Source organism: Physcomitrium patens, chromosome 2 (genome assembly GCF_059467195.1).
Source record: "Physcomitrium patens ecotype Gransden chromosome 2, ASM5946719v1, whole genome shotgun sequence".
Lineage (NCBI taxonomy): Eukaryota > Viridiplantae > Streptophyta > Bryopsida > Funariales > Funariaceae > Physcomitrium > Physcomitrium patens.
In genome coordinates, this window is record NC_143411.1 from 25,197,627 (window position 1) to 25,222,313 (window position 24,687).

Below are 24,687 nucleotides of genomic sequence, written 5' to 3' on the forward strand. Positions count from 1 at the left end.
GGATGAAATATCACACAAAAAATTTAAGTCTGAATCCCCTTATTGACAAGGTCACACCTTGACAAGGAGTTGCAACCCTTCTAGTCACACCTCCCTCAGCAACTTGAACTCTGTATTCACACCATTGTTTATTATGAATTACAAACAAAGTTACACAATGCTTTTACTACTGTTCACATGTAGTTCTAATACAGCATGTAATGTTCATTCTTGTACTCCTCTGGACCTTGTTCTTAACTAGCTTGTGTCAGCAAAAGGTCTTTAGTACTTTATGAATTTCCCCACTGGTGGCGGGTAACTCATTGGTCGTGTTGCATATGACTTGTTTAAATAGATAATATTGAATCAATGACAATCTTAAAGATGCCGTTGTAGCCCCTGAAAGAAATAATCCGAGCGACGAGGCAATGCTGACGAAGATGGGAGGAAAAAAACATTAAACCACAACTGCAACTTGAGCTTGAAGGGAGGAATAATTGGTGGGTCCCTTAAGCATACAGAACAGGAAACAGTATCCGCGTTCACATCTTCTAAGTGTGGACACCCCATCGAAATACTTCCTTCTGTGCATCGAATGTGCTTTCTCATCTGTGGTCTGAAGACTGGTTCTACCTCGTTAAGAAGGGAACGTGTGAACAGATGTGTATAATGATGTGGATGGAAAGTGCCAAAGAAGGAAAACGAAATGAAAAGAAAATGTTTCATAACGGATAGGATCAAAATAATTCAGGAGATTGGAGATTTTGGTAAGATTTGCACACGAGTTTTCAACAGTTCCTTGTTTGCTACATTCTTAGCCGAATGTGTCCTGGCCGTGGCAAGTACATTCAAATTTTCTGCTGCACTTTCTCCAAATTTGTTTGATACGAGACTCCCGATGTGAACGTGTTCAGAGAGGATGCTCGACAAGTCAATAGTCAGGTGAGGAAGATGTACTTAGCCGCAACATATGGCGATACCGGTCTACATTCTTCACTATTGTATGCTGACGAATTTTGTGACACCCCTGTGCTGGAAAGAGGCGTAAATTCCTTCCGCATCAAGTCCAATAAGATTGGCAATGGCAGGCTGAGCATGTTGCAGCTGCGATCGAAGGTCACCCTTTTTTGCGTTGTCAAAAAAATATAATACAGTGAATAAATATTTGCAATCGAGATAGAATCTTTAAATCAGCAGGAGCCAGTCACATTATTGGTGTAACATTGTGTTGAAATAACGTACAGTGCACTGTGACGGTATGGAATGGAAGATAACTAATTCAAACTCTGATAATCTTAATGCATTCAGAGGATGAATTCTGATATAAAGCACTCAGATGTCGAAAGTCCTAACTAAGTAATTCAAAGTGAAATGATACAATGCATAGATTACTCCGACTCATCTTTGCCGTGTTGTGTGCTACAAGCAGCGCAGGGAGTGAAGTTCCTCGGAACTTCAGACAAGGTTCTTTTGTATGACAATACTAATAAGCTCTTCTCTAATCTAATAACCACGAGATCATTGAGAGTATTGATCTCATTATCGAAACAAGCCACGGTCAAAAATGAGCATCTAAAGCCACAGTTTGACTGAGAATTCAGTTGCCATCGAACTAGGAGATTGCATTCGATTCAATTGTTCCACAGAGAGAAGCCACCGTCAAGGGGGTTGTCGTCATTATCACTATCATCCCTAGTGTCGTTATAATAAGGCGGAGGTATCAGCAGAGCATTATACAGATCCCGTTCAACATCAAATTGATCCTCAGCGAATTCTGTATCATTCCAGGACACATACTGCGATGACGACGTTCCATGTGATCCGGGAGGATAAGTGATGTCTTTCACTTCATTATCGCTGCTGTCGGAGGATCTGGTGGGCGACATGAACTCACTGAACGAAAACCGCCTACCAACAGACGCAGCCGCCGCCCCTGCAGCAGCTGCTTGAACCTCCCGGGTGCTGTAATGGCCTGGAGAGCCAGAAGGGAGCGCCGGTCTCTGATTGGGGAAGTTCAGATTGGCTATAGGGCCTCGCAAACACAGCAGTGCTGCATCATAAGCATGCGCAGCCTCCTCTGCAGATCGGTAGGAGCCCAGCCAGATACGTTTCTTGGTCTGAGGCTCTCTGATTTCCGAAACCCACTTGCCCCATCTCCTAACCCGCACACCCCGGTACTGGTGCTGAGAAGAACTCATCCCTCTGTAACTATCTGAGTAATAATGTACCTACCCCCTGGGACTTCTGAGGACGCGGCTTCCCGTCAGGCACGTTAGTAGCTTTTATTAAATCAATGATACTCGTGAGCTTAAGCCAATCACATCATCAGTCACACTTTGAGAGAATATATAGGCAGGTGCGAATTGCGGAATTGTAAACGATTGTCTAAAACTACTCCTTCGTTCGAAAAAAAACGTTTAAAGGGGGCAACATTAAGGTTGATTAGTTGACCAAACAATCCAAATTGCGAAAGCGAGCCCTACGACTCAGAGCGAACTGCGCACTGCTGACGATTCAAGCCTGATCAATCCTAGTTTGGTCCGTCATGCTACCTCCAAAGGCTGCATGATTGATTCAGCCAGCTCAATTCCAACACTTCAAATTTATGGAAGGCGCAAATGAGATTGCCTACGAAAAAGGGCTCCGATTGCAAAGAGAGAAACAATTCAAGATGAGCTGACATGCTAGGAAAAAATAGCTCTGGTGGAATGACCTGATGATTTGGAACTTCAAACATCCTCTAAGAGCTTATATACTCGATTTTCTCGGAAAAGACCCGTTTGACTTCTTTCCAATCCATCTATATTTCAATTTATTTCAATCGATCACCGAACACGAATAAGACTTCCGAGAAATTTCAAACAAGTAGCAGATCCACAAATATCACAGACACGGGCCACATCCTTTCCCGTTCGGTGGGGGGCGGCAGTGCAGCTGTTAGAATTAAAACAAAAAAAATTCCAACAACTCACATGAGTCTTGCTCATAGGTAACGAGTTGATGTAGATGTATCCTCCTCGCGGTGTCTGCAGGTTGATCAACACCGGAGAGGCATTACACCGTCGAAGAGCCTTGACCCTCAAGCCTCTGAGTCCATTGAGAGGGCTTAATATTATACTCTTTCTCATTCGCTGATTCCGACACACACTATTTCCTCGACCACTGTGCAACTGAGTTTGTGGGGCTCCAGGTGGTGGCTGAATTCTTTGACCTGCACCGATGGCTCACCTCCACCATATACAACTCAAAAAAACTAACCTTCTTCCTCCATACCAATCTCTTAAACACTACTAATTTTAACTAAGATGCATCGGAAAGATAAAGTAGCTTCTTCAATCTCCAGAATCTGAATGATTCCTCGAAGACATCAATCCTGATTTCTAAGATTTTTATTAAAATTTTTACCTCATCCTTTTGTTTTTCATCGTGAAAAATCCATCTAGTCAATACATTTCCAGTCAATCATCCGACCAAAAAGAGCCGCATTCTCTTCCCAAAATGTAGAACTTCGATGATTATAGTTAATTCTGTTAGGCACCGAACTCAGAAAGAGGGAAAAGATAAACAAAAACGAAATAATGAAATCGAAATATAAAAACGAAAAAATAAAATCTGACTTTTGTTTTTCTTGCTATGGCAACAGTTGCTCAGTTACCGATACAGGCCGCCACTCCGCTGTGGAGCTGCCAAATGGCACACTGAAGTGAAAAGAGGCACCGAGAGACTGGCACACAGAAATTCTTAAAATAACCGGGAATTTCGTTGAGATTCCCCGGATTCCCACGTTTTCACGTCCACCTGGCATTCCAGCTTGGAACCGGTGTCCAGCAGAGCACTGGCTGGCTGATGTGGCGAGGAGGTGTTGCACCGCTGGCGTCCTGCACAAGGTGACCGTCAGCTCACTCTCCTCCACCCTCTCTCTCTCTCTCTGGCTTCTTCTCCAAGCTCCTCAACTTGGATTTAGCTCTTCACTTTGGCTTTACATTAACATGCATATATCACTTACTTTACTTTTCTTTTTGGCATGCATGGAGTCACTCCACAATTTATATTGATATTATTATTATACAATATATGATCCTATTGTCTTGCACTGAATTTCACAAGTAAACTATAGAGTACTATGATGTACTACATTTGTTTACCTTGCTAAGAATTTGGATCAAGTGTGCTATGGATAGTAGTGCCACTTAGAGTAACTCTATTGCTGTATTTGATTACATTATCATCCCTTTGATCTAGTATATTTCTTGCCATCCATGTTCTACTCTTTTTAATTAGAACATTGGCATTGAAGTGTAGTTGTTTCTTCATTCTTATTTTATTTGTTTTTCAAAAAATATTTCCGTATTCATTTGTGTTGTTTTTCTAATTTGAATCATATTCCTACTTCTTCTCTAAAAGCTTTTGCATTTTGTTGGGTTCAAATGTGCTACACATATAACACCTTCAGAAGAGATCAAATGAGGATAAACCATTTGGATTGGACTAAAAAGAAAGTTGCTTAAATAGCTTGAGATTACCTTCGAAAGCCTAAAGTTGATGTTTTTATTTAACTTGTTGAGTGCTTCTTCATTCAAATGTAACACTTGTGATTAAAGACCTATTTGATACTGAGCTCTGATTATGTAATGATACATTTAAAATTGGGATTAAATTAGACTCATTGAACTGGACAAACACCTTTGGTCGTATGTCTTCTATTGTGTCATCTAGACTGATCTATTTATCCTCTATAGGTACTAAAAGGTCCTTTGTTGAAAATATTAGTCCATGCACGAAGTAAAGTAATAATAAGGCGTTCCCAAAATTCCTTGTCGACCTCAAAAAGTGATTATCTTGTCAGAAATATTACAAATTTATTGAATATCATTCATGTGCAATCGAATTGTTCTATCAGAATTAATAGAAGTTCTAATGAAAGGATGTTTTGGATCCTACCATAAAGAATTATGCCATAGAAAATAAAATTTCTTTAGAGGATGAATATAGTAATATTAAACCATAGTAAGTTAAGTTTTTTCTAATTATAATCCTATTTTTAGATCAATATATATATATATATAAATGAAATCAAGAAAAAATCTTGCTACTATTTTTTTTTTCTTGATGTGGAACAAACCTTATCATTTTATATTTGAAGAAATGTTTTATCTCAACTTCACTATGTTGTAAAGCATTGATAATTAATTTAACTATAAGTATTACTAAAGCTTCTTTTAGATTAACCATGTACAAACTTCCATCTTTTGATAGCTTACATCAATTTTTATATTCTATCTTCAAAGGTATTTAGGATTAAATCTTTCTTTAGAAATAATTTTGTCTAAAAGATCTTATTTTTCAAAGAGCTTTCATAAAACCTACCTTCATTGCTTAAAAATAATAAAAAAAATATTATTTAATATATTTATAATTTTAGCTATCTTTAACTTAATTACATATCAATAATTTAGTTTTATTTTTATATTAAAAAAATAATTTAAATATCTAATAATAAACTAAAAAATACCTAATAATTTTTATATCTTTTTATTTTTATCCATTCTCACCTAAAAACATTAGTCTATTATGATTTTGGATTATTAAATTATTACTAATATATAATTAATTTTTTTATTTGATATTAAAACTTCAAAAAATCCGATTTTTTTTAAATTATTTATTTATTTATTTATTTATTTGTTTCTATTTTTGTTTATAAGAAGTATTAAAAATTAAAATGCAATTATAAATAAACAAGAGAGTTGTATATCAAAGAGAGATAAAAAGAAGAAAATGAAAAAGTATAAATATTTTAGACAAATTTAAAATGTCTATAACCAAAGACAATAGATTATTGAAAGTAGACAAGAGATTATTGAAAGTAGAATAGAAGCAAAGAAGGAATTGATAAGAGTAAGGAAGACCTCACTCTTGTCTCTATATGTACACTATTTACTAAAGAATTGCATGTCAAAGTCCTAAAGGCCACATAGTATGTGTTCAACTTGCAAGACATAAGTCTTACTTGTAAGATACTTTTCTAATGTTTGCGCTCCATGGGCAACTTGTGATATAAGTTGCCCACATGTGCAACATGCAGCTAACTTATTGTCTAAGTTTCTAACCTATTAATTACCTACAAATCTATAAAAAGTCAAATCTGCATTTGCAAAGATTTTAAGAAGTTTTTTTAATAAGTTATTAATAATTTAACTTACTTTTACTTAAATCTATAATTTAACTAAGTAAATTTACTAATAATTAAAAAAAATTATGAAAATAGGATGGTATTCATGATATATCAACATATTATTTGTCATATTTTTTTAATATTAATTTAATGATTTTGATTAGTACTTTAATTATTATTAATTTAAAATTCAAATCTGATATTTCTTCTACAATAAGAAAAAAATTAAGGCACCAATGGACAACTTTGATATATCCATGTTTATTCAAAGAAGCACTTAGATTGAAATCCATTAACTATAATATTTGCATTTACATCTGGAAAGTCCATTTTAACCATAGAGGTGAATACAGGATAGAAACTAAGCTTCTTTGTGACTAAAAATAAGAAAGACCACAAGATCTTATCATGTGCTTTAGACAAATTCAACTTAAATAAAATAAAAAATAAAAAATAAAACAAAAAATAAAAAAACTTGAAGCACATTTAGACTTCTATGGTGACTTTTGTTTCTAACTCCCATAGACAAAAAAAATTGTGCACTTATTTTCCACTTTCCTATAACTTATTTTAGTTCTAGTTTTTTTGGCCTTTTAATTGCTGTTCATATAGTTTTGTAATTGTGCCTTTTCTTGTCTAAGTTATTTTTGGTAATTTTCCACCAAAATATTTTTAAAAATAATGTTTTTACTTTAATTAATTGTGCTTTAACATTATATTTACTTTTAATCTTTTTTAAATAGGACCGACATTTCTATAGATTGTCCAGAGATAGCTGCTAAAGGAGGTACCACATGGTAATATGGCTAAGAGATTATATTATAGAGCATATTCTTATGGTAACAAAGAAGTGGCATTTTGAGATTCACTTTGAGCATCTATTACATATTTTAAAAAAGCTGTCCATGTGGCTTTGCCTTGAATTACTTTTCTTATATTTGGCCTATTTTTATATAATACTGATATATATATATATATAGTTTGGAGGTAAGTTTGGTTTAAAATTGTATCTAAAGCTAGATCTTTAAATCTGGTTTGTACTAAGCTATCTAAGTAATTTCTGTTCTTCTTTGGATAATTTTCTCTACAATCACATCCATGAGTCATTAACTAAAAACATTCTTCCATAACAATTGGATCTCTTATATTGACTAGTTATTATGCTCTAGTTGTGCCTTGTCCATTTTGTTGTGGTCCCTTCTTTTTATTACTTTTTTCATACATCTAATATTCTAGTTTTTTAAATTAAATAAGGCTTGAAACTATTTCTTACAACATTCTTGGACTCTATAACCTATTATAAAACAATATTTAAATATTCTGTGGAATGTTCTGAGAACAAGTTCAGCTGCAGCCCCAGAGCACCTGCTCAAATGAATGCATGGAGGTCAACCCAGGCACTCTCTAAGCATGTTAGGCACCCCCTTTTGCATTTTGACAATGACAATGAAATGGAGGTGTGAAGCTAGAAAAGCCAAGGCAGTAAATAGGGGGCCAACTTGAATGCCCTTATAACCTCCAACTCAAACACATGGATGATATATTTCAGTACTTGTGTGGAAGGGAGGATTGATGAGAGTCAACACAAGATCTAAAAGGGAATACTGTCCTTCACTTTTTGCATATTTTTTCTAGCCCACACTTGGATTTTGGTTTGTCTCTGTCTCTAGGTGTTGCATTTGTATGTGAACAGGAAGTGCTGCTCAGGTGCCCGTATGAGGAAAAACTCAGGATGGTGATCTGATCCAATTGTGTGAGCAGTTTGCCACCTCCAGCGCACAGTCTGAGTGAGATATCCAGTTCTGTTTGGAATACTCCACCATCAGCTTCTCATCACTCTTTGACATGGTTGCAAAATGGTCTTAACTGGGCTGACATGAGCCCTGGTGTCACAATGTGCTGTGCCCATGTGAGTTGTTGTGTTTTCTTTTTTATTATTTGTCTGCAATGTTTTATGTAACACATATGTGAGTTGGTAACATCTTCTGGTCACAGCTAATTTAATAAAGGCATGTTAATAATAGAAACATATTATTTTTAATCAAATTTTAAGTCCATGGAACCAATTAAGATCCTGTCAAAGATTATTCACATTAATTAAATAAAAAATTTAATGACATCAAAGTATGTTGCAACATTATCATGAAATAAAAAATGAATTTTTACGTTGTCTCACCACTGTGCTGATATCTACAATTTTTTTTAAATATAATCGCATTCTGAAAATCCGGATTTTTTATTTTTTTATTTTTTATTTTTCCTTCATTTTCTTAATACCCAGCTTGTGAAGATGTTTCAAGGAGTGCATCTAAAGATTAAATAAATATAAACACATGAAAAAAAGTGTATAAATTAAATGGTGTATAAAATGGATAAATTATAGTCAACTGATATTTATTCAAAATGTACAATGATATCACCTGCATATTACACAGAGAGACTATATTCCATAATATTGCATATTATAACACATATGATATTCTCAAAAATGTTCTCAGACATTCAGTGAATTACTAGTTTTAATTTCATGAAAAATCATTTTGTTTGTTTAAAAAGAAAAAAGAAAAAGAAAAAGCCTCAATTACATTTTTGCAACATCAATGTAAAATTTGTGTAAATGTATCAAGGATACATGAGACACATTAACATTAACAAATCAAACTTATAAACATGAAAAACTGATGCAATTAGTGAAAATTAAACCCCTACTCAATAGAAATCTTCAACTCAATCACTCTGTATCAACATTATGTCAAGGCAAATGGACTCCGCCCACGGTACTTGGCTAGTGGAGTAGGCCAAGCGCGAGCTTCAGTGAAAGGAATTGAAAGTACGAAGAGCCTTTTCATTGCAAAATGCGAGCACCTTGAACAACATCCATAGTTCTCACGTAAGGCTAATCTTTGGTTGAGGTACATGGTCGTTCAGAAGCCCGTCAGGTCTTTCGAAGACCAAGCGACGAGGAAATAATCGAAAGTTTCTCACGGTCAATGGAACGACGGCATGGATGCGTGCATGTACGCACATCATTGGGCTGCATAAGAGCAATCCAAGACCCAATATTGGATATAGGATCCCAGTCATACGTTACAGTTTGTACTTTTCTTTTCTCTCCTTTTCTTCAATGGGTCAAGATGGGAATGCTTAAGGGCATCAAGGGAAAGACCTGAAAGAGGAAAGAAAAGGAGAAAAGCTACTTTTCATAGAAAATCACTTTGCCAAACACCTTAGGTTGATCAAACGGGACATGTGGTCTACATGTGAAGCCATGTGCACTGAACCCATTCTGCTGCTTTGATGATATTGGAGTATCTGCTCATCCTGTCACTGGATCAAAAGCTGTGGATGTATGGAAATTGAATGAGGGTAATGTTTTCCACTGCAAGACAACAGAAACAGATATGTGCACAAAATGCTCAATATGAATCAAGTTCCACAAACTGTAAATTTTCATACAAACTAAAAAAGATCTCATGCTTATTGTAAGACATATTACAACAAATTGCTTGTTTAAAATCCATTCAGCAACTTAATAAACTCATTGTTGGTGGGCACCATTCATCATATCTTATTCTTTTGAAGATTAGTAAAACTGAAACATGTTATATATAAACATGAAAAGATACATAATGCCTACAACCATGGAAGGAACAAACCAGTTGAAATGTGTATATTTAGGAATACATGGAATATAAAGTATGGTTCCTTCAATTCTACAGAAAAGCAAGTAATAATAACAACAAAAGCCATTACAAAATATGTGAGACATTTCCAAGGTTATCCACATTAAGGGGATACAAACATGGCCTTTTTGGGTGATATTTCATTGTGATTAGATCTCAAAGTATGAAGTGATATTCCAAATATCACATGATACTTTACCAAATCATTGACCTCATGAGGTGGATGATTTTGAAATCCAAATATCAAAAGAGGGATACATGAAATATCAAAAATTGTATTGCTTGCTTTTACTCTCTTCCTTCTTTAACTTCATACCACACCAATTTTTGACTTTTTTAAATCACCAAAATATTAAGTGATACTTCAAAAACTTGAAAATGGTAATAAAATTTGAAAGGTGATCTTTTGGATTTGATATTTCAAGTGATCTTGGAAATATCATTTCTAAACATCAAGGACATAAATTTCAAAGAATTGAAAGATTAATGCACTCTTGTGTCATTCAAAAAGATTAGAAAATTAGTCTAAGATGGTATAATATTAAACTAAAATGGCTATTGTTAAAGACAAGAAGACTAGAAAGTTTTGAAACAAGACTAAAGACTAAAATGATGTTGGTGAGAGTGAAGAAGGCTTCATTCTTGCCTCCATATATACTATCTAATTAGGAGTTATATAGCGACATTCTATAAGACCTTTGACATGTGTCCAACTTACAAGACACATGTCTAACTTACAAGTCAAGTTTTTTTATACGTACGCCACATAATTAGCTTGTTGCACAAGCTACTAGCATGTGCGGCATGTGGCTAACTTGTTGGCCAAGTTTCTAACCTATTAATCAACTACAAACACGTCTAAAATCAAATATGCATTTATGAGGCTTTTAAGAAGCTTTGCCATTAAATAATATCAAATCCACCTATATTTATCTTCTATCTAATACTTCTGATTTAGATAAATATATATGTCCATGATACTAAATCCCAACTATTTGGTTTTGCAAAAGTATCATATCTAGATCCACTTATTACAAAAATAAATTGTGTTGATGTGGTAGAATTGGAACCAAAAGAACCACATTACAATGGTTTTGACTTTGTTTGCCTCAATAATGTAAAGTTGTATAATCCAAATACTTTTTGTTGATCTTCATAATTATTTTTAATATTATTTTCAATGCTTTTGTAGCAATTACAGAAAAGAAAAAAAAAAAAAAAAAAAAAAATGATGATAACACAAAGACACATATGGCCATTTGCATAAGTATGTAGATACAAACAATCACATACATAGTGATCTATTGCACATTCCAAATTATTCCTACTAGTATATATAAACAGAAATATATTTACAATAGATCAATAAATCATCACACTTTGCCAAATTTAAAGATAACTTTGTACTCATCACCTCATTCATGTAGAGTATTGGTTTATTACATTCAAATCTAGAAATTTACAAAAAAAACAAAAACAAAACAAAAACGACTTCTTTGCATAAGTTTCCCAAAATGATCTACATGAAACATCATACCAAGAGAACTTTAAAACTATGCTCACGTTAATTAAAAAAAGATAGATTGATTTCATGTGTATCAAAAAGGATAGGAAAATTGAAAAATTGAAAATTAGAAAAGGGATTAACAGGTGAACAAGGGTGGCAGTGTTTATGATTCTAAGACCAGATCCCAGGTTCGGCATTCAACGGGATCCACGTGGGGAACCCAACTCGTGTGCACTGTTCATTCCCAGCGAGGGAGGGAGGGAGGGAGGGCGAGAGTGAGAGAGCGAATCCGCTTTTTCGAACAACGGAATTCCAGAATGCTAAACAAGAGATGGACGACAAGACTTGACAAGACCCAAAGAAGGTGAAGAACATGTCTGAGAGTTCCGAGACACGAAGAAGCACACGGGACTGGGAAAACTGTGCAGCAGCAGCAGCGTGGGTGAAAGCACATCGCCAGAACTACCGGAGCATAATTATCAATATCTGATGCAAACAGCCCCAGTTAACCTCCCCCTGACTCGCCTGTCATTCTAAACCCACGTCCGGAATGGACAGTATTTTAAAAATGGTGCCTACAAGCTGTACTGTAGAAAATTCAATTACCAGCACTCATCAGAGTGGCGCAGCGGAAGCGTGGTGGGCCCATAACCCACAGGTCCGAGGATCGAAACCTCGCTCTGATACTCAGAGACATGAGCTACTTAAGCGCCAAAATCGCTTTTGCCACCTTCACCCCCCAGAACTAAACCTCAATTGCTCGGAGGCTTATTTTGCCCCAAATAGTCGTACTCATTCCAAATACTTCATTTATATAATACACTTGTGATCTTATGTATGTATGCATGTATGTATGTATGTATATATATATATATTTGTAATTATATATGTATGTATGTAGAACCTACAAGTTGCATTTATGTTCTATACCCACAAACTATTACATTAACTTGTATCATTTATTTTTTATTTTTTATTTTTTAAAATATTTTTTATCTTTCTTTAAAAAATGGGATATATTTAATATGTTAATTAAATGTTGTTTTTATTTAGTATGAGATTTTTTAGTATTTTTACATTTTTAGACTACACCACATTAAGGTATTCTATAGTATTCTCTTGGTACTTGAGAGATGGTTTTTTTGGATGATTATGTTCGAGATAATCATTGTTGATCTTTGACATTCTTGATCTTTGACCATTCTTGATCTTTGACATTCTCATCGTTTATTATGTTGTCTATTGATCACCGAAAGTCTTTTTACTCAATCTAAGTGTTTGGCTTCTTTAAATTGCAACGGATGATTCTTTATAATCAGTGTGTTTTAAATCGACCTTTCTTCACACATACAATGAATTCTCGCAATGCTCCTGAATGCTTTTTTTTGGTTTCATTTTGAAGTTTTCGCCTGGAACGTCATTCTTTAGTTTTTCATTTCAACACAGCTGGAGACTTCTCATTTATCAGGTCTAAAAGGTGTGGTTATTTGAGTCTTCTAAATGAAAAACTAAAGATGCCAAGCATGATGTAGCAAAACAAGGATAAGCCTGAGGTTTAGTTCTGGGGGGTGAAGGTGGCAAAAGCGATTTTGGCGCTTAAGTAGCTCATGTCTCTGAGTATCAGAGCGAGGTTTCGATACTCGGACCTGTGGGTTATGGGCCCACCACGCTTCCGCTGCGCCACTCTGATGAGTGCTGGTAATTGAATTTTCTACAGTACAGCTTGTAGGCACCATTTTTAAAATACTGTCCATTCCGGACGTGGGTTTAGAATGACAGGCGAGTCAGGGGGAGGTTAACTGGGGCTGTTTGCATCAGATATTGATAATTATGCTCCGGTAGTTCTGGCGATGTGCTTTCACCCACGCTGCTGCTGCTGCACAGTTTTCCCAGTCCCGTGTGCTTCTTCGTGTCTCGGAACTCTCAGACATGTTCTTCACCTTCTTTGGGTCTTGTCAAGTCTTGTCGTCCATCTCTTGTTTAGCATTCTGGAATTCCGTTGTTCGAAAAAGCGGATTCGCTCTCTCACTCTCGCCCTCCCTCCCTCCCTCCCTCGCTGGGAATGAACAGTGCACACGAGTTGGGTTCCCCACGTGGATCCCGTTGAATGCCGAACCTGGGATCTGGTCTTAGAATCATAAACACTGCCACCCTTGTTCACCTGTTAATCCCTTTTCTAATTTTCAATTTTTCAATTTTCCTATCCTTTTTGATACACATGAAATCAATCTATCTTTTTTTAATTAACGTGAGCATAGTTTTAAAGTTCTCTTGGTATGATGTTTCATGTAGATCATTTTGGGAAACTTATGCAAAGAAGTCGTTTTTGTTTTGTTTTTGTTTTTTTTGTAAATTTCTAGATTTGAATGTAATAAACCAATACTCTACATGAATGAGGTGATGAGTACAAAGTTATCTTTAAATTTGGCAAAGTGTGATGATTTATTGATCTATTGTAAATATATTTCTGTTTATATATACTAGTAGGAATAATTTGGAATGTGCAATAGATCACTATGTATGTGATTGTTTGTATCTACATACTTATGCAAATGGCCATATGTGTCTTTGTGTTATCATCATTTTTTTTTTTTTTTTTTTTTTTCTTTTCTGTAATTGCTACAAAAGCATTGAAAATAATATTAAAAATAATTATGAAGATCAACAAAAAGTATTTGGATTATACAACTTTACATTATTGAGGCAAACAAAGTCAAAACCATTGTAATGTGGTTCTTTTGGTTCCAATTCTACCACATCAACACAATTTATTTTTGTAATAAGTGGATCTAGATATGATACTTTTGCAAAACCAAATAGTTGGGATTTAGTATCATGGACATATATATTTATCTAAATCAGAAGTATTAGATAGAAGATAAATATAGGTGGATTTGATATTATTTAATGGCAAAGCTTCTTAAAAGCCTCATAAATGCATATTTGATTTTAGACGTGTTTGTAGTTGATTAATAGGTTAGAAACTTGGCCAACAAGTTAGCCACATGCCGCACATGCTAGTAGCTTGTGCAACAAGCTAATTATGTGGCGTACGTATAAAAAAACTTGACTTGTAAGTTAGACATGTGTCTTGTAAGTTGGACACATGTCAAAGGTCTTATAGAATGTCGCTATATAACTCCTAATTAGATAGTATATATGGAGGCAAGAATGAAGCCTTCTTCACTCTCACCAACATCATTTTAGTCTTTAGTCTTGTTTCAAAACTTTCTAGTCTTCTTGTCTTTAACAATAGCCATTTTAGTTTAATATTATACCATCTTAGACTAATTTTCTAATCTTTTTGAATGACACAAGAGTGCATTAATCTTTCAATTCTTTGAAATTTATGTCCTTGATGTTTAGAAATGATATTTCCAAGATCACTTGAAATATCAAATCCAAAAGATCACCTTTCAAATTTTATTACCATTTTCAAGTTTTTGAAGTATCACTTAATATTTTGGTGATTTAAAAAAGTCAAAAATTGGTGTGGTATGAAGTTAAAGAAGGAAGAGAGTAAAAGCAAGCAATACAATTTTTGATATTTCATGTATCCCTCTTTTGATATTTGGATTTCAAAATCATCCACCTCATGAGGTCAATGATTTGGTAAAGTATCATGTGATATTTGGAATATCACTTCATACTTTGAGATCTAATCACAATGAAATATCACCCAAAAAGGCCATGTTTGTATCCCCTTAATGTGGATAACCTTGGAAATGTCTCACATATTTTGTAATGGCTTTTGTTGTTATTATTACTTGCTTTTCTGTAGAATTGAAGGAACCATACTTTATATTCCATGTATTCCTAAATATACACATTTCAACTGGTTTGTTCCTTCCATGGTTGTAGGCATTATGTATCTTTTCATGTTTATATATAACATGTTTCAGTTTTACTAATCTTCAAAAGAATAAGATATGATGAATGGTGCCCACCAACAATGAGTTTATTAAGTTGCTGAATGGATTTTAAACAAGCAATTTGTTGTAATATGTCTTACAATAAGCATGAGATCTTTTTTAGTTTGTATGAAAATTTACAGTTTGTGGAACTTGATTCATATTGAGCATTTTGTGCACATATCTGTTTCTGTTGTCTTGCAGTGGAAAACATTACCCTCATTCAATTTCCATACATCCACAGCTTTTGATCCAGTGACAGGATGAGCAGATACTCCAATATCATCAAAGCAGCAGAATGGGTTCAGTGCACATGGCTTCACATGTAGACCACATGTCCCGTTTGATCAACCTAAGGTGTTTGGCAAAGTGATTTTCTATGAAAAGTAGCTTTTCTCCTTTTCTTTCCTCTTTCAGGTCTTTCCCTTGATGCCCTTAAGCATTCCCATCTTGACCCATTGAAGAAAAGGAGAGAAAAGAAAAGTACAAACTGTAACGTATGACTGGGATCCTATATCCAATATTGGGTCTTGGATTGCTCTTATGCAGCCCAATGATGTGCGTACATGCACGCATCCATGCCGTCGTTCCATTGACCGTGAGAAACTTTCGATTATTTCCTCGTCGCTTGGTCTTCGAAAGACCTGACGGGCTTCTGAACGACCATGTACCTCAACCAAAGATTAGCCTTACGTGAGAACTATGGATGTTGTTCAAGGTGCTCGCATTTTGCAATGAAAAGGCTCTTCGTACTTTCAATTCCTTTCACTGAAGCTCGCGCTTGGCCTACTCCACTAGCCAAGTACCGTGGGCGGAGTCCATTTGCCTTGACATACCTTGCAGGTGGAGCATCGTTAACTGAGCTGTTACTACCAGTGTTGCGTTGACAGATTGCTACCGCCACAACCTCAGCGATCAACTTGGCCCACGTTGACGAAGAACTCGTCAACGCACTCCATCGCACAAGTCGTGCTCTACTGCTCCTCGAATATCAATGCCTCAACAGTTTCTCTCACAGAACACATAGACCCACGATTCTACATCTAATAACCATAGCGCATTGCCACCTCAAAACTCACCCCCATCCTCACATGCAGAGTGAAACGCACAGGCATTAATCCAAATAAATCCAGGCCAAAGAGCCCCTCTATTTCAGCTTGAGGATCAAGCTACAAACATTACTTTGTCGTCCAGTAAATGTCTGCACACTATATGGCCTAAATGCCGGTAGAACTACGTCTCTCTGCTGCTCTGGACTTCCCTTTACCAGTGCCCCAGTGCTGAGTGACGAAGATTACACCCATCACCAATATCAGTACACCCACCAAGGAAACAAATAGGATAGCTCCCGGTTGCCTAGTTTGTACAAAACCATAAATGCCATCTTCGCTTACAAGGATGAGGTCGTTCAACTTGTCACCTGAAAAATCATCGTATATCATGGGTGCTGACCCGGGTGTTGGAAGGAACACCTGTGTCACGTAGCTGCCTTTTGGTGACAGCACCACAGCCTCGGCCTCCCCAACTGCGAGAATTGCGTCGGCCTCCCCATTCTTCCTTAGAGGCAATGCTATCAACGTCGGAATGATCCTCGCTGTTCCCACTCCTTGCAAATCAGGTGACGTCGTCCAGTACGCGGTAGTCGTGACCTGCCAACGGTGCTGAGCCTCCTGGCCACGTCTCGGGCCCAACACAGAGAAAGAGGTCACCTACAGCCGTGGTGTGGTGGATCCCAACCCAGTAAGAATAACAGAGACCTTCACACGTAAAGAGGGTGAGGAACACCATGCAACCACCTAAGATTTAATACAACTGCTACAAGTGCTTGTGAATTGCAGTTCCAGTCAAATGATGTTCATATACAAGCTACCCTACTTCGTAAAGTTTCAAGCACCGACAGAGTACCAACTATCGAAGCTGAGAGACGAGTAGAAAACAGTATTCAGGTGTTACAATACAAAGACTTCACCTCTCCGCGGCTATTCAAAAAGACAACGTCGCCATGGCTCCCCTTGCGGTGGCGCTGACCATCTGGGTGTGGCAGAATGATAGGAGCAACCACTTGTACAAGTGCATCTCCTGGATGTGGCCGGCGTCCGAAATCGCCAGAAAACTCGTTGTGAGGGAACATTTGGAAAGGTGAGTGCCGGCACACTGTGCCGTTAAATAGTTGCGCCCTAACAGGTACACCTGAAGTAGCAACCGCCCAGCATGGCTTCAGAGCTTCCGTCATTCCAGTTGGCACTATACGTGCTGATCCGTGACCTCCAACAGCCTGCACATCGAACAGCGTTCATTTCAGGTCTCATAGAAGGCCCTCATCCTATCTACTACTTCAAAATACATCTATTACAACTTCCAAACATCCATTTGTGCTGCAAATCGCCTTCCTTCACTGCACTACAAGCCAGTACTCAACTACGTGCACGTGAACTGGTGCATCTGCGCGCTAATAGCAATACGATTCACAATCAAGCCAAACAAGTGTCGAGATGACAGTGTATGACTAGACTATAGGCACCATATCATCGGCTATGCTGACACCAAACACACAGACCACGACCGCCTAAGATTGTCATTGACTACATCAATTACATATTCGATAATTGCATCGGCCGCTATCTCCAATCAATTGCAATTCACCTGAACATGATCCAGAACCCCATCGCCGTTGACATCTGCATGAAGGCCTCCTTCGGGGAGAAACAGCTGCAAACACTCACCAATGATGTGATGCATGTCAGCATAACATCCGGCACCATAAAAACAAGTGAGTTGCAATCTCCACATCCACGTTCATACACAACAGTGACTACGTCACTCATCCTCAGATCACAACCCGACATACCACTCATTTTTCGCCCACATCGAGTAGGTGAAAATCATCCCATCACGTCATCCACCTTCTCAACTGTCCTCTCAATGGCAAGCACCCAACTTACACCTCTAAAGTCTCCATTTCCAGTTCTGAGCGACTCTGAAAAAGTCTCAGCCTCTCATGAATTCCAGCCAAATGATTCCAGTCCATCTGTGCAGCACCTTACTTAATCAACGTGTGCAGTAATTACCTTGCACACCGTGCGGCCTGTAGCCAAGTGTACGGCCTCAATCCCTTCCTTCAGGTGTGCCACAACGACGTTGGGAACCCACCAATGTGACGTGTGATTCGTTATCACCGGAACGTATTGAAATTGTTGCTGCACAACCACTCACTGTATCACTGAACCGCAACTTGCTGTAATCTTTCAGACATAAAGGCTAACATATCATGCGCGAGAAAAACCAACAAACCAATACTGATGCTGATGCTATAGTCCCCTCACATGATACGCTCACAGAACCAGGCGTACACATCACATGGACTCGTGTATAAGAAGCAACCACAACCTGACACCAGCATAATATTCCTCAGCGCTATGAAGAGCCCTGGTAACCTGCATGCAGTGTACTGTGTTTCATGCACTCAACAACCCCAACGTCTACTACGGATAAGGAATTTGGCGCTAATCAGGGACAGGGAGTTCGTTTTCACCTTCCTAACTTTCGCACCAACTGCCAGGTCCGCAGCCTTGCCCACAACTTTGGCAATAGGATTACCACGCGCATCCATGCCAGGAGTATTTCGGTCCGCAGGTTTCTCAGATGGGATGCTATTGTCCTTGCCCGGAACTTTCTTCACCAACTTTCGGCGATGTTTCCGAAAATGTGCCAGCTCGAACCTTGTGTCCTCTCTGTGCTCCTGAATTATGCCATTACCAAACAGAATCAGAAACCCGCTGCATTCCACGCACCCCTTCTACAGTGCAACCATACATAACAAGAAAAGACAATCAGAGAAGAGATGCTAGAGAGGAAACTCACCCATCGATGCGGCATTACGCCTAAAACTGACTCCCGGAACTCCCTGCATTCAACCTGCCACAGAAACCATAACCCGTCCTCAACAACGTGTCCCTTGCACCATCCTTGTGTTTCAATGATGCTTTATACCTCATCAGCCACACAACTACCCAGTTTCTCCATGCCCATCTGAGAGCCGCACCAATCTCATGCGTTTCAATCAAATCAAACGTGCTACTCTAGTGAGATACAGTGACGGGGCATACCTCTCCAAGATGCCGAGTAGCAAGCGAGCTGGCATCCAACCTGTAATTGTGTTGTGGTTGCAACGCGCCAGCATCGGTAGTACGTCGAAAGTCCTAATAAGATAAACATGAGCTCCAAAACAAATTCCACTTCAATCTCTCACATATACCCGTTTGCTTGCAACGTCGCTAGAAAGCTTGCTCTCATCTATCATTGCAAAATCAGTGTAAACCCCACACACCAAGCAAAAATGATTAAACCTCAGCGTTAACTGTGATCTACCAAGAAGCCAATGCAGCCCTGGCTCCCTAAAGTGCATTCTTTATACTGGCCTTGAACTATTTGATGTGTCATTGCACGCCTCTCATCATGCAGCTGTAAGCTCGCCCTTACCTCACTTCTGTGAACCCACCGACGCGTGCCAGTCATACCAGCATATGCGTAGTATGAAAAATGTCGCTCCTTTCCACCACCCATCTTCTTTGTCACATCCTCTTCCTCCTGCAAGATATCATGACCAATGAGGTGACTAACCACTAGTAGCACTTCGCTGCAAACCTCAATCGCACGTTGTAGGCATCTATGCTTTACCAACTGCTGTCACTCAGTCGAGCACGCTACCTCTTTGGCACCAGCTGAACGTCGGTGACTCTCAATCACTTGCTCAGCCATCAGTTCCTCTTCGAAAGGATCCAAGTGTACCTGGACAACACAACTTATAATTCAATACTCCAGACCTCAGTGCCACATACTCTCATCACCCTGTCACAGCTCAACCCTCCACAGGGTACCACCTCCACTATAACATGGACGCAAACCGTGACAGGTTCAAGCTCCAGTCATACTTGGGGTTGAACCTCCATACTCCCGCCCACAATGATCAGTCCAGTATCTCCATGCTTCAAGGTGTAGTTGCTAATGGAGATAGCCACTTCTTTGTGGTGAGAACCGTGTGGAAAGTCATCCTGTCATCCAAGTCAATCCACATTTGAATAGTAACTCATTTGGTCAACATCAAACGAATATGATGCGAACAAAAAACCTGCTTGACTACAGGTGAAGAGGGGCCCAGTGCCAACAACTACGCACCTGAACATCATCTTCCCAAAGCTTCTTCAGATTGTGGTCAAAGCACATGATGTTCCAGCCAGCTGTCACGACCACAATCACTTTCTTATTCAAGTCCTGTGCTCTGTAGTAGCGTTTCACCTCGCCTGCAGCTAGAGCAACTGGTCTCCTTCCAGCTCTCACTCGCACTCTATCCGGCAAGAGAGAAACCTCCGCCAACACCCGTGCTTCAGAAAATCCATTCTCAGCAAATGACACACGTGGGTCGATGACCTGTTCAAGACAAAATCAATGTTCCAGCAAAGCCTTCCAACACTCTCTCAGAAGCTTTGCTAACCTGTGCTAAAATATGTGCAAACAAAGGAAACACGCAAGAATCACACACACGTTCAATGTGTGATGATCCTACCCGAAAAAACCCTCATTGTCAACAGGGCGTCGATCAATGCTCTCCAAGACACAAATTTACTACCCACTAAAACAGTGCATTGCCAACCAGTCCAACTCAAAAACTCGACCGCGTGCCTTGGAAGTTGACACTACCTGGAGTTTGTCTTCCCAGGCCACAACGACCTCCACGTGGCCATCTCCATTCAAATCGGCAACAACTGGTGGTGGTAGACGCTCCGCTTCGTGCTTTATAGGTGAACTATCCTTGTGAAGCACCCACGCTGGTCGAAACGAGAGGCTTCCTTCGTTCTGTTAACACACCACATTCTTGTCAATGCATTGAAAGGTCCACAACACCAGATGCTCGCGATCCTGAACAGCTAGGCCATTTCTTATGACTTAATCGAAAGCTCAGATACCGTCGATGAATATGGCACAAAAGTGATCAATTCACCGGCTACAAAAATGCAGCAGGAATTACGCTTCTGACGAGGACACAAGTTAACAACATGAATCGCACTCAAACTCAATCACGAGCACGAGAGATACAAACCCAGGTGTTTTGAACCCAAGCTTACACACCTCGATCCCACCGATTAGGTCATGCCTCGGATCATGAAGGGCGAGAACAACCCATAGCTCGGTGTTCTCAATTATATCCTCTACACTCAAAACCCTCTGCACGACTTGATTTGACTAAGGACGCATCACAACCTGGAACCCTAATACGCAAAATTGCTCACAGAATTCCTTTCTATGAGCAGTCAAGCATCAATTGCAGTGACAAGCATCTTCGCTAACATCATCACCACTCTTAATGCATTGAAGACGTACATTGAGTTAACTAAGGGCAACCCTGACAAGATTTTCGTAGCAGGATTAGTTGCTGCTCAAAGAATTTAAAGCTTCAGGATTGCAAATTCGGTCATAAGTTTGACGATTCCAATTGCAAATAATTGGCCAAGCTGCTCACCTGGAGCGAAAAAAAAATGGACAACGCCGATAGCAACAGAATTCCCAAGTCGCGTTTCCTCATGATGGCAGCAATCACGCCCGCTCCACTCTTCCCATCAATCCCTCTACCGCATCGCCGATCACTCTGAAAGCCAAACTAACCACCACATGACCCTCAAACTACAGAACCCTACACTGTCTCTGCTGGGTGAGCATCAAAGCTGAGTTTTTCACCAAGGCCAGAGACCATAGACTGAACCACGACGAGAACCCAAGGCGCAATTCTTCCGTTTCTGTATTGCTTGAAGAATCCACAATCTGTTATGAGCTAATCATGCCAGCCGATGATGGGTTTCTAGTGAAGATGCAGCTCACAGTGCTCTTGGTCGAAAGACGACATTGGAGAACGAAGAAGTCGTCGTCCGCGGCTTCAGGCGACGACTCCTGAAACCGTGGTTGGCATCCATCACACAGAATGGAGGCACCCACTACCACCAGAGGAATTGCTCTCACTTGGGCACTTGCTCAAGCGACAAATGGTTTTGTGGGAGGTTAACGATTTTTTCATAATTTATTTAATATTCTATTATAGAAGATCATGTGATTTTTCAAGTGTGAATGTTAGTATGTCTAGCTAATGGCTTGAATGTGTATGTATATGATTTTTATAACGTTTTTTTTTGTTATAGTTGTTAATACTAACATATATTGTATTGACAACATAATACAAAATTCTTATACCAAATTTAAGTTTAAGAATTTTTTAGGTGTCATTATTTACATGTGCTAAGAACAATTCAATGATGGTAAGTAATACCAAATTTGAGTTATTATAAAAATTAACAATTTGGATTGTGAACTATGTAGGAATGTTTGAAAATTAAATATTTGTCATTTAAGTATAAATATCTTATTAATTGATTGTGGCTAACCAAAATGAAGACTTGATCATTTTATTTTATTTTAAAATAATACTATTGTGATTTTATTAATTTTCATTAATCATATTCATTTCATGGTTGTATTATATCATAATTAAAATTATTATTTTTCAATCATACTTAGAAAATGTCACAAGCATACATATTTATCCTAATATTTATATATATGATTAAGTAGAAGTAGGTAAAGTAGATTTATTTCATAATATTTTTTAAAAAAGCTTCACAGATGCTGTCGTGATATAAAATGACTAATAGGTAAAAGGATGAAGAAAATATCATATTTTTGAAGATCTTATTTCAAATATATCGTAACAAATTATCTTGGAAAAATAAATAATAGTCAAGGGGTAGAAAAATTAATGGTGCTAATAGTGCCTTTTTGCAAAATAGATTTCTACTCACTTTGTAGGACCACAAATAAAGCAAAATAAGGTAGATTAGAAAAATAAACAATATAGGCACCTTTGGAAAGAAGTTAAGAGTAGTTTCTAGCAAAAATTATCTAGAAAAACTAGATATTAATACCCAAAGAAGGCCGGTTATGGACCAAGGTCGAAATCATATCCCAAGGCACAAAACTGAGCTCAGATGACGATTCTGGGGTTCTTTTGGAGATCAAACAATAGAATTTGAGAACTAACTTGATGAGGTTTCTTTGAGCACTGTTTTGAGGTGATTTGGATTTGTATTGACTTTGTAAGAGCTTTGCAAAGTTAGGGTTTGTTTTGGGTGACTTTGGATTTGTGAAATAAAAAGGGAGATATCTTTTGGAGAATATCGTAAGTTTGGCAATAGATCCATAAGTGAAATTTTGAAAGTTTGTGGGTTTATATATGTTCAATATATGCTGTAAGTTTGATCTTGATCAAAAGATTGGATCAAGGATTATTGAGGTTTAAGTGGGTTGGATCTGAAAAAGTAGAGTTTTAGGTTGAGTGAGGGTTTTTAAGATTTCTTGCAATCTATTAGTTGGATTAGAGTAAAAATTATGTATGTGGACAGTAGATTTATTTTCCTATGTATATGAAAAATTTGAACAGTTTGATAAGGAGATATTGGTGCTAGAATTTCAACATTTAGATTGGAGAAGAAGGCCGGCCAATATCCGAGAAAATATTAGGATTAAAATATTAGGATTAAAATATTAGGATTAAAATATTAGGATCTTCTTTTTGGTAAGTTCGATCTTCTTCAAAACATTTGTACTTCTTTTCAACTTAATTGTTAAGAGGTGTACAAATTTTGAATTAAAATAAATGGTTCATTCACTAGCCTTCTTCACTCTTGTCAATTCTTTTTTGGTCTTTAGTCTTGTTTCAAGACTTTTTAAACTTCTTTTATTTGGCAATAGCCTTTTTAATTTAGTACTATATCATCTTTAACTAATGTTTTAGTCTTTTCAAGTGTCAAAAGAATATATTGACATTTTAATTCTTTGAAGTTCATTTCCTTGACAGTTTGACAAAAGTTCTAACTTTTTATTTTGGTCTTGTTTTAGTAATAAGTGGATCATCCCACCTCTATTTTTATATTTTGAAGGTTGAAAATTATCCACCTTTAAACAAACTATTTAGTTTTTTAACACCAAATGCTTTTCTTAAAAAGAGCAGATTATCTCTCTTTGTAAAAATTTTCATTTAATATCAGAGATTGTAAATTATCTTCTTCTAATTTGACTTGTAGATTTATTAAGTTGTTTGAAATGGAAATAAAAATCATAGATGCTATACTTGGTAAAAGTGAGAATAGATTTGTAACTATTTTTAATCTTTACAAATTTAATAACACTCTTAGAGTAGAAATTTCATGCATCATTAGTATGAATTATAGAAATACTAATGTTATACTTATGGAAGAAGTTCACAACCTATGTTAAAAAGTTGTATAATTGAATGAAGTAAGTAAATAGACTTTACAACCAAATGTAGGAAGTTTTGCTTCTACAAGTACAATGGAGATAGAGATTAATATGTTAGATAAGTTTGATGGA

General features: G+C 37.4%; 2 protein-coding genes and 1 non-coding gene across 4 annotated transcripts; 1 reads left to right on the forward strand and 2 right to left on the reverse strand.

Annotated features, from left to right (window-relative positions):
- Positions 1 to 1,318: 1,318 nt before the first annotated feature.
- On the reverse strand, positions 1,319 to 2,957 carry LOC112274485 (ethylene-responsive transcription factor ERF035). The gene has a single exon (XM_024504046.3). The coding sequence runs from the start codon at positions 2,175 to 2,177 to the stop codon at positions 1,611 to 1,613; it is 567 nt and encodes a 188-aa protein (XP_024359814.1). The 5' UTR covers positions 2,178 to 2,957; the 3' UTR covers positions 1,319 to 1,610.
- Positions 2,958 to 11,958: 9,001 nt separating this feature from the next.
- TRNAM-CAU (transfer RNA methionine (anticodon CAU)) lies at positions 11,959 to 12,030 on the forward strand. The gene has a single exon. It is a non-coding gene; the product is annotated as a tRNA-Met (tRNA).
- A 4,339-nt stretch (positions 12,031 to 16,369) lies between these two features.
- On the reverse strand, positions 16,370 to 22,125 carry LOC112278889 (uncharacterized). 2 transcript variants are annotated; one of them, XM_024512759.3, is made up of 13 exons: positions 21,773 to 22,125; positions 20,953 to 21,108; positions 20,431 to 20,682; positions 20,187 to 20,306; positions 19,963 to 20,043; positions 19,735 to 19,842; positions 19,362 to 19,454; positions 19,117 to 19,170; positions 18,788 to 18,994; positions 18,324 to 18,452; positions 17,899 to 17,964; positions 17,225 to 17,530; positions 16,370 to 16,964 (listed from the first exon to the last, which is right to left on the reverse strand). In XM_024512759.3, exons 1-13 carry the CDS (start codon positions 21,833 to 21,835, stop codon positions 16,473 to 16,475), a joined length of 2,127 nt encoding a protein of 708 aa, XP_024368527.1. In that variant the 5' UTR covers positions 21,836 to 22,125; the 3' UTR covers positions 16,370 to 16,472. The 2 variants fall into 2 exon arrangements, with proteins under 2 accessions (XP_024368527.1, XP_090104505.1); XM_090248379.1 differs by having other exon boundaries at positions 16,370 to 17,012; positions 21,773 to 22,122.
- Between the last annotated feature and the right edge of the window lie 2,562 nt (positions 22,126 to 24,687).